Source organism: Plecotus auritus, assembly GCF_963455305.1.
Source record: "Plecotus auritus genome assembly, chromosome: 6".
Lineage (NCBI taxonomy): Eukaryota > Metazoa > Chordata > Mammalia > Chiroptera > Vespertilionidae > Plecotus > Plecotus auritus.
In genome coordinates, this window is record NC_137773.1 from 125,502,895 (window position 1) to 125,513,723 (window position 10,829).

The 10,829-nt window shown below is 44.3% G+C and overlaps 1 protein-coding gene across 1 annotated transcript in view; it reads left to right on the top strand.

The window, feature by feature from the left end:
- The window catches only part of ADAMTS9 (ADAM metallopeptidase with thrombospondin type 1 motif 9), a 169,453-nt gene extending 164,016 nt beyond the window's left edge, over positions 1–5,437 (top strand). The window contains exons 39-40 of the mRNA XM_080671508.1: positions 2,071–2,165; positions 3,958–5,437. Coding sequence (XP_080527634.1) covers positions 2,071–2,160 — 90 coding nt within the window. The 3' untranslated portion in view covers positions 2,161–2,165; positions 3,958–5,437. The remainder of the gene's footprint in view (positions 1–2,070; positions 2,166–3,957) is intronic.
- Positions 5,438–10,829: the final 5,392 nt, after the last annotated feature.

Here is a 10,829-nt window from a genome sequence, read left to right on the forward strand (position 1 = left end):
CAGAGGGGGTGGGAGGTAATGGGGCACCGCGACACAGGGAACTCACAGTGTGGGAGACGCCGCTTAAACAAGTTCTTCCTTGCATGGTGAAGTGTCAGGAGAACTAACGAGCAGAGTGATCCGAATCCCAGATCAAAAAGAAGAGTGCGCCTCAGCCTCATTCATTCATTCATTCAACAAATGCATATTTAGTATCACTCTGAGCCACGCAGGTTCACAGTGTGAGTGTGTGAAGCACACTTATTTTTGTATTGCTGTTTATTAACTATTGCATTGTTTTCCATATGTACCCCTGGAAACCTGTGTTTGCCCTTCCTGTATACTGTGCTAGGTTCTGGAGACCCTGGGATCTTAACTTGACATTGCCTTGCCAGCCTGGGGCTCACCTTCTAGCAGGAAGACAGATGTAAAAGAAGGACTGCCTAACTTTACAGGCTGCTGTGTAGCAGTAACTGGGTCAGGAAGGCATATAAAGGGAAGGACCCCTGGGCTGGGTCCTGAAGGACTTTCCAGTCAAAAGTTGGGCTGATCCAGTGCACACAGAGGGCAAGGAGGAGAGAGAGCTCCAGGTAGAGGAGCGACATGTGCTCAGGCCTAGTGTAAAGAGCACGTCAGAAAAACAGCCCAATGAAATTCAGAGGTGCAGCAGGGCAGGGTAGAGGGAAGTGATGGTATTTGGAGTGTAAGGCCCACAAAATCATTTGGTCTGGCCCTGCCAAGGCATTAGGGGTGAGTTAATTACATGTTTGACCAAATGTAGCAGGCTGACTTTTAAGTTAATAATTTTGTGTGGCCCCAGAATGATGTTATAAATATCCAAATGGCCCCTGGCAGAGAAAAGGTTCCCCACCCTGCTCTAGATCAAGGGTTGGAAAATTTTGCAAAGGACAGGTTTATTTTCTCTGGACATATTTCTTTGGCTATTGCAATAGAACAAGATTTCATGGGTAAACTGTTTCCATTCTTGGCTAACAATTGAGCCACTTTGAAACTTATTTACTCATTGCATTTTTTATTTTTACAAAGAAATTATGCTTCGGTGAGATATTCCTTTTTAAACATTCTGAACTTAGGGCATTGCTCACCCGTGAGTTGGAAACATTGTGATGAAGGCCGAGTTTGGTAACACTGGTTTAACAGTGGTCGCCAACCAGGGGTCCGCCGACCAGTGGTCCATGAGGTCCGAAAGGTTGGCGACTGCTGGTTTAGAGTGTTTTCTCCTCGCACAGCTGTGATGTCATTGTGTAATAAAGCCCAGGCTTTGCCCTCTCAATTTGATAACGGGATAATCAACACATCACTGTACCTTAAAAGTGTAGCATCCAGAGTCCACTTTTCTCTTCTCTTCTTGTTTTGACACTAGTAATAAAAAAAATAAAGCAGAATGTCATGATATAGAATACGCCTGGCACTCAAAACACTGTCGGTTGAAGAGGTGTCACCGTGATTGGCAGTGTGCAGAGTAGCAATATAGAGCAATGAGAGCTGTCCCAGCTACTCAACCCTGGGATTGTGGCGTGAATGAACAAGGCTACATTTCAATAAAACTTTATGGGCAGTGAAACTTGAATTTTATAAAATTTTCACATGTCAAGAAGTATCATTATTATTATTATTATTATTATTATTTGCTTCTTCTAAACTCTTTAAAAATGTACACATGCTCTGGCTGGTAGCTCAGTTAGTCAGAGCATCATTCTGATGCACCAAGGTTGTGGGTTCAATCCCCAGTCAGGGCACATACAAGAAGCAACCAATGAATGCATCAATGAGTGGAATAAGAAATCAGTGTTTCTCTGTGTCTCCCCCGTCCTCTCTCTCAACATTAATAAGTAAAAAATAAAGTAAAAACGTCAACACTATTCTTGACCTGTGGGCCATATGGAAGTGGGTGGAGGCTGCACTGAGCCCACGGCCATCAACCCAGCTTCACCCCACAGTGAGGTACAGGTGCCGCTGCCTTTAGAAGGCCTGCCTCCTGTGTGTGCAGGAATGATTGCCTACAGAGCCAGGGCAAGCGCTGGAAACGCTAGCCAAGCGGGTAGTCTAATGTCATGCATCTGTTTGCAGGATGGCACCCGAGTCGTGGGGACATGCGGTGGTTACTGTGGGAAATGCACTCCATCCTCAGGCACTGGCCTGGAGGTTCGGATTTTATAGTTAAGGTAAGTAAGTTGTGTCTGTCTGTCTGTCTATCTATCAACCTCATTCTTTCTGTAGCCTAATGAGTAACAAATGTGGCCAGGTCAGTTGCCCCCAGACAGGGGACTGTCCTGCCTTTTCCTCTCCTGCTCATCTGCCCTCCACCCTGGGGTCTGAGGCTTCCTGCGTCAGCTTTGGCTGCAGAGCGGGTTAAACTGCTGCCACTGGGCTCCATCTCGGCAGGCCCTGCTTCAGGAGGTCTCTGGTAGATGCAGGAATCTGTGTTTTTAGGACAAAGAATTCTGATGTGGGTGACTCAACCTTGGCGAATGCTGCCTGGAGTATTGTAATAATAATATTTTCGGTGTTCACTGCGCCCTGACTGTGTGTCGGGCACCATGCTCAGCACTTTGCAGGCATCATCTCATGGAATCCTCACAAGAAACCCACTCATGGTCTGTGATCCTTGTTTTACAGATGGGAGCCGCGGCCCACACAGTAGGCAGTTTGCCGGGGACACAATGAGTCCCCTTGGCAAAGCCCGGGCGTGTCCTGCACCAGAGCCCGTGCCCTCTTGACTGCACTGTGGCACACACTTTGGGTGCAGTTGGGAGCTTGTTAAACATGCAGAATCCCAGGCCTCATCTTAGACCTGTGAAACCAGCATCTGCATTCAAATAATCCCTAGGAGAGTTGTGCTTGTTGAAGCTTGGCAACCCCTGGTCTAACCACATTATGCCGACCAGTGCCTTCTCTGCTGGGCAGAGGGCGGAATCAGTCCCGCTTTTTCTTGCCTTCAGCCACAAGGGAAGAACTCAACCTATTCATGTGACCACCCACTAACTGCTGTCCAGTTTCCAGCAGCCCATTAACTTGGGAAGCTCTTTAAGACCCTGACACAGGAGAACCTAGTAGTCACTTATAAAGCAGTATTTCAAGGTTCAATTAAATTCAAAATTTTGATCTCAAGTTAGGATTACTTCCTTTGCAAGAGGCAAAAGACCAAAAGGAAACTTACTGTCTTAAATAACTCAGCCATTCAAGCAATGGGCTGGCTTCAGGCATGGCTGGATCCAGAGGCTCAAACTGAGTCATCCGGACTCGTTCTTTCTCCATCAGTCAGCAATGCTTGTCTCTTAAACAGCTTCCTTCTCAGGGAGGTCATCTCCCCCCGACCGTGGCCCCTGGCAGCTCTAGGCTCACACCACCCTTACAGCTCATGGTCCCAAGTAAATGCTCATCTCCAGCATCCATTCTGCACAGGAACTCTGGCTCTGATTGGGTCACATGGCCATTTCTGAACCAATCACAATGTCCAGGAAATGGAGATCATGTACCCACCTAGAATCGGGTGATTGACAGCTTCATTTGGAGGAGACATAGTTCCCAATGCACAAGGGGTTTGTTATTGGAAATGGGGAGACGGGATGAAGGCAGGCAAAGTCAGCAAGTATCCACTAGAGATCCCCATTATATGTGTATTTATATACTTTACATATGGTAAATAAATGTTTGCATGTGTTTTACATAATATTTACATGTATATATAGGAAAAAGCCTAGAAGGAAATATACCAGTATGAGAAGAGCAGGTGGGAATTCTCTCAGGTGGGAATTTCTGGCTAGTGAGTTTTTATTCTTTATGCTCCCCTGAAATCTACAGGTTTCTTATAGCAAACATACATTACTTGTAAAATCTAAGAGAAGAATGTGTGATAGTTCATTCTATATGTGAAAATATATGGATTGCCTATGCTTGACTTGTGACATTTGAGACAGAAGATTGACCTTTCTTGGTTGGCTCATCTGTTTCCAGGTGCCCTGAAGAGGAAGCCGTGATGGATGGATGAAGGATAGTAATGCAATACCTCCACCTAAAATCTGGGCGTGTGTGTGTGTGCGTGCGTGCGTGTGAGTGTGGACTTGTATGCTTGTGTGTGTGTGTACATATACATATGCATATATAAACCTATATACACACACATATCTCCGGATATGGGTGTGTATATTTGTGGAATGTCCTAATGATGTAAAGTTTAATATTTATGTTTGAAATTATTTATTGTGATGTAATATTTTTGTACGTAAAATGATTCTATTACGACTGCCTTTTGCAATATTTTGTTCCTTGCAGTCAGACCACTGCATTTTACGTACTCTACATTATATGTAGTATTATGACAAAAGTGATCCTTCATTATCACGGTACACTATTGTTTACTTTCTATATGTAAATCTTTTTATTGCTCATTTTTTTTTAAAAATTGTAATTTGTTTTTTAAAACAATCTAGCTATCATCAAGGTGCTACAGCGGTATTTGCCATTTCTATGAAAGCATCATTAGCCAGTAAGGAATTTAGTGATGTCACAGATTGTACCAGCTATGAATTACATTAAGTATCTATTCAGTTTCATGTGAACTCTGGGAACAAAATTGCTGCCTTGGTGCTACTATTGTATTATTTAAGTGATCTTCAGACTCAGAAATGCAAACACATTTAATAAGGGAGGAACCGAAGGACATTGTCCCATGGACGGAATCACTTGGCTAGAATGAGATCAGCTGTTTACCCTATTTTTGGACATGTCTTTCTTGGAAGAGAGTTGTACTCTGTTCTTTTTATTGTGATTGTTATTAATATGCTTTGCTTCATTTCATGGTGCCTTAGTCCCTCCGCATGAAAACGGAGGGCCCCACAAGCAGCGTCATTCCAGGGGCCTTGAGAAAGAGAGGTCCTCTTAGCACTTTGCTAAGATTTTCTGAAATGACGCCCAAGTTTACCATTTGTGACACGAGGGTGCATACATAGGACGGCTGGCCTTCAGCACCACCAGAATACCCGGAAGTTCAGAGCCAGGTTCTTAGTCATTGCCTTTTGCATGAAAACATTGGCTGGCAACATGCCTGTCCCTCCGGCCGCAAGCCCAAGACCCTGCCAGTGTTCATGGCTGCTTCTTTGATCAGCATTTGTGACAAGACATGAACTGTGGAAAACCAGGTTCCCCAGTCTTTCTGATCGTCCATCACCCCACTCTGCTACGTCTTTCCAAATGGAAGTGCCAAAGCCATGGTCCTCCTGCCTTCCGACCTGACTGGAGGGAAGTCATTGCCAACACCCCCTGGCAGACCCTGCCCACTTCCACAAACCAAAGAGATGAAGAAAAACCTGGCAGTGTTCTCCACACCCCGGAACTCCAGGAGAGGGTATACTCAGTGTATGAATACATGCTGTTGTCCATTGTTAACACATTGCAAAAATATAGTATACTATGAATAAATACCATGACCACGTCCAAACAGTTGTGTTCCAAATGGTTTCTGGACTCTCGTTCAAGTGGGAATGAAAATGTCTCTAGTTTTTAAGATTGCCAGATTGAGAAGAAATGCAGAGTTTCTAATCTTAGCAATTATAGCTGCTATTTTAGAGACAGATAAGGGATGGGAACTGTCCCCAAGTCTGTCTTTTTATCACTCAAATCAGTGGAAGTGATTCTTCCAAAAATCAGAGATATAAACCTCTTATCTGTGTGACAGAGAACAAATGAACTAATGAACCAGATTTAAGTGGGATTTGGGAGTTTAACTGTCCATTTTTTAACAGTAATTTCTACACTAGAGACTAATGGTGCCTATAGAAATGAGAGCTTTTCAAAGAAGTCTAATAGTAAGTGGACATTCACCATATACCAGGCCCTTTACTGAATTGTTTTAGCTCATCCCCAGGACTACCCAGGAGAGCAGGTAATCAATTTTCATCATTCTATCAAGAAGGAGACAGAGTCTTCGAGATGCAAATAGGCCCCCAGTCACAGACAGCGAATAAGGGGCAGTCCCTGAAGAGCTCTGACTGAGTGAGTCACAAGGCCACTTCTGGAGCCCTCACATTGTGCAGTGGAGGCGGACCACATGCCCATTGGGGTCATGTCCAGTGATTGACAGCTTCAGTTGGAACAGGGACAGTTCCCACAACAGAAGAGTTCAGTCATCAGAAAAGGGCAGATGGTATGAAGACAGGCAAAAGCAGCAGGTGTCCAATCTAGATTCCAATTGTGTGTGTGTATGTGTTTTATGTACACACCTATGTGCATGTGTGTGAGGGTTTGTGTGCACACACACACATGCATATGTAAAGTCTCCAAGTCCCGTAGCTCACACCACAGTCCCAGTCCCATCCCTGTCATTCCTTAACATCATCTGAACCTTGCTTCTCGTCCTTCCCCTGACATCTGCTAAGTGAATGATCTCGAGCCTTGTGAAATGAGGCTGTTGATAGTCCTCCCCGCTGCCCTGCAGGATTGGATGTTTGCTGAAGCCCCTCTGAGCCTGCACCGTGGTGCCAGGAGTAGCCCTCAGAATGTGCATGATAGGCAAGGTTAAGCTGACGGCAGAGAAGGCATGGGTTTGGGGCCAGTTAGGAGCTACAGCGGCTTACACGCTGGAAGGTGTATTTCACTGATGTGTAAATTAAACCTGGAGGGAGGCAACCCGGAGGGTGTGGCAGTTCCACAAGATCATCAGGGATGGAGGTTCTTTCTCTATGTACTTCTCAATTTTCAATATTTCAGTGGTGGCTGCTAGAGCTCCAGCAATCACTCCCAAATTCCAGGCAACAAGGAAAAAGGAATGGTGGATGTGTAACAGGTGGCCTGGTCCCAGATCTCTGTCCTTCTTTGTAAGAGGATTTCCAAAAACCTCACCCACAGATTCCGCTTGTACCTGCTCAGCCTGAATTGAGCCCTATGGCTGCACCTGGGCTGCGGGCACAGGGGAAATAGGGCAGTTGCACAGAGAGCATGGTCACACTGCAGGAAACGAGGAATCTGTTCCTAGGAAAGAAGGCACATGGATTGGAAAGAGGCAAATAGAAGTCTCTGCAACAGGTTCAGGTAAAGAGACTGCGGAGGGAAGGTTTGGAAGCAGCTATCAAAGTAAGAAGAGATCACAGAGCCTGGGCTAGAGCGGTGACCATTGCAATGCCAGGTAATTACAGTGATGTCGGTGGTGGAATGAACAGGCACTGACGGTGGGTAGGTGCAGGGTGGGCTGTGGGAGAGAAGGCACTGACTGGCATGAGTACAAGATGAGGTTCCACTTTGCTTCCAAATAGCAACAGGGTGATGGGAAGGTGACGGGTGGGTGAGTAGACAGATACAATCTGCTGAAATCCATTCATCTTTTACATTTTTATATCACTGCACACATTAAATACTGTCTTTGTATTCTACTCATTTATTCATCTATCCAAAGAATATTTATTGCCTCTCTGCTAATTTCCACGCTCGGTTCTGGACACTGGAGGTTCAGCAATGTTTTAGGGTGTAGACCAAGAGGCTGTCCATATCAAAATGCCACAGATTGGGTGGCTTAGGTTACAGAAAGATATCCCTCATAGGCTGGAAGTGCAAGACCAGGGTGCTACTAGGGTTGGTTTCTGGTGAGGTCCCTCTTCCTGGCTTGTAGACAGCCCTCTTCTAGCTGTGTCCCCACATGGGCTTTCCCAGCGTGGAGAGAGAAGGAGAGAGAGATCTGGTGTCTCTTCCTCTTATAAAGACCCCCATCCTACCATCCTGTTGGATTAGGGCTCCACCCTTATGACCTCATTTGACCTCTTAGAAACCCTAACTCCAGATACAGTCATATTAGGAGTTAGGGCTCCAACATATAAAATTTGGGAAGACAATGCATTTCATAACAGAGACTATGCCAAAGAGACCCCAAAATAAGATGGGCATTTATTCCTCTTCCGTTTGCTGTGCAGAGATGGGTAGGCGGGGCGGGGGCGGGGAGGGCTGGTGGCTCTGTCTGCATGGCATCAGAGGACTCGGGCTCCTGCTGCTTTGTGGCTTGGCCATTTTCTGAGGCATCGTCCTTACAAGGCTCATCCTCACCATGTCTGTCTCTAGCCTGCAGGAAGGGGACAGCCATTTTAAGGCAAGACCTGGAAGTTAAAGAAGAAATTTTATTCACAACTTATTGGCAATTGCCTAGATGCATCGTTTCATGTAGCTGCAAGAGAGGCTAGGAAGTGTACTCTCTAGTTGGCAATGCACACCCAGCTACTGCCCAGAGGAGCTTCTGTTACTAACAGGAAGGAGGGGAGACTAGGCAGCTGCATCTGCCATAGCAGTGAACAAAACCTACAGAAATCTCTGCCTTTTGGAGCTTACATTTTAGTGGTGACAGATGAGAAAAATAAGCAAGTAAAACACTGCAATTCTTTTCTTCAAATAAATCTGACCGAGTTTCCCACCGTGGCTGTCCCTATCCCATGGCGACGTGTCATGTCTCTGCCTGAGCACCAGTGCCTTGCATTCCCAGAGCATCCACACATACTGTTCCTCCCTCTGCTTTAGCGTGCTGATTTTTCTTCCTCTTCGGATGGATACAAAAATAATGAATAGCGAGCAAAACCTAGCGTGGCAGATGGAGAGAAGCACTGGAAGACTAGGAGTTGGGCACGCCCAGTGCCTGGGGGAGCGTGTTTTAAACTGGCTGCTAAGAAGTTCCTTCTTGGAAAGCTTCCATAGCCAGGAACAGAGCCCTGAGTCACCATAAAAGCCTGCTTCCACCGCAGTGGCCCTGGGAAACGCTCCCTGTCACCAATAGGTGGCAGGAGAGGGCCGGCTCTGTCATTTCAGTCTGGAGTCTGGGCCACTGCACTGTTAAGCCTGCAGGGTTTTACTGCTTAACTTTTTTTTTTTTTTTAAGGTTTTTTTACTGTGGTAAAATACACATAATATAAAACTTACTATCTTAACTGTTTTTTAAGTGCACAGCTCAGTGGCATTAAGTACATTCACATTGTTGTGCAACCATCACCACCATCCATCCCAGACCTCTTTCCTCTTACAAAACAGGTTGTTGTATCCTAAACAACCCTCATCTCCCCTCCCCGGCTCCTGGCAGCTGCCACTCTACTTTGTGTCTGTAAGTGTGATTGCTTTAGGCACATCCTATAAGTGGAATCATACACTATTTGCCTTATTTCCCTGAGCATAACATCCATGTTGTAGCATGGCTTAGAATTCCCTTTAAAAAATATTTTTCAATTACAGTTGACATACAATATTATATTAGTTTCAGGTGTACAACCCCATGATTAGACATTATGTAACTTACAAAGTGATCACCCTGATAATTCTAGTACCCATCTGACACCATACATAGTTATTACAAGGTTATTGACTACATTCCCCGGCTGTATTTTACATCCCTGTGACTATTTTTATAACTGGTAATTGGTATTTCTTAATTCCTTCACCTTTTTCATCCAGCCCCTAACCCCTTCCCATCTGGAGACCATCAGTTTGTTCTCTGTATCTGATTTTTCTGCTTATTTCAGGGGTGATTTTGCAAGGACATTTTGAGGTCCTAGGCCCTGAAAAGATTATATTATTCCCCTCAAACATATACCTCAAAATTAAAAATAAAACCAGACCATGAATTTGGGGTGTGTGTTTTTTCATGAAGACTATTTTTTTAATATCAAATATCAATTTTCCCCCAAAACCTGAAGACCATCTTTGCTGCAGCCCGGCATATGTTTCCTCTGCTCAGTAGGTGACGCAGCTAGTTTTACATGATTAATCCCAATGATGCCCAATAAGGACTCTGAGCTGCGAGTTTGACATGCTTGCCTTACAGGCTATTGATAGGAGTGTCCATGTGGTTGAGGATGGTGTGTGTACATAAAAAAGACAACTAATATTCAATTTATTACATTTCCAAGGACAAAAACCTAGTTCTTAAAGAGCTTTAGAGTTCAGCTTACAAATCCTATTATTTTACTTACCAGCTTAGTTTTTAGCAATTACTTTTTGAAAAACTTCTGATGTTTGCTCCATTTCATGACTTAAACAATTAAAACCCTTCTAATATTTTATGTAGTATTTATACATTTCATGAATTTTATTTCTGTCATATGTCCTTCCATTATCTAACTTATGGAGGTCTTTCTAACTATTTAATCTTTATAAATACAAAAATATAAATATTACATAAATCAGTAGACTTAAGGTTCTTTTAAATATTTCAAAGTGGAAAATTAATTTAGTATGGTTTTAACTTAAAACACATTTTAAATTGGCATTATAAACTACCACTCTAACAGTTCAAATGTTTAAAATTATTATTATATAAACTATCAGCTATCAAATTTACACATATTCCTTAGCACACAAATGTTCATACGGTGGTCCTGATTCCCTGAATCATTTTTAGATCTTATATCTTGCTCTTGGCATGACTAAAAGTCATGTGCTCACTCAGCGCTGTAGACTCAGCAGGCTGGTCAGGTAAACGCATGAGAGCATCAGATCACCAGGGTGGTTCTTCTCACTCCAGCTCTGCACTCACTCATTTCCTATTGCTCTGCAACAAATGACCTCAACCCAAATGTTATGTCTCAGTTCTGGAGCCCAGCCCTCTAAAATGGACCAGTGAGCAGGCTATGTTCCCTCTGGAGGCTCCAGGGCAGAGACTGCCTCCTCCTCATTTCCAGCTTCCGGAGGCCGCCTGCATTCCCTGGCTTGTTGCCCCCTCCTCCATCTTCAAAGCCAGCAGGTAGCATCTTCAAATCTCTACCTCCCTCTCTAATCTCTGCTTCCATCATCATGTCACCTTTTTCTGAGTTTGACTCACTTGCCTCCTTCTTATAAGAACCTGTGTGATTGCATAGGGCCCACCA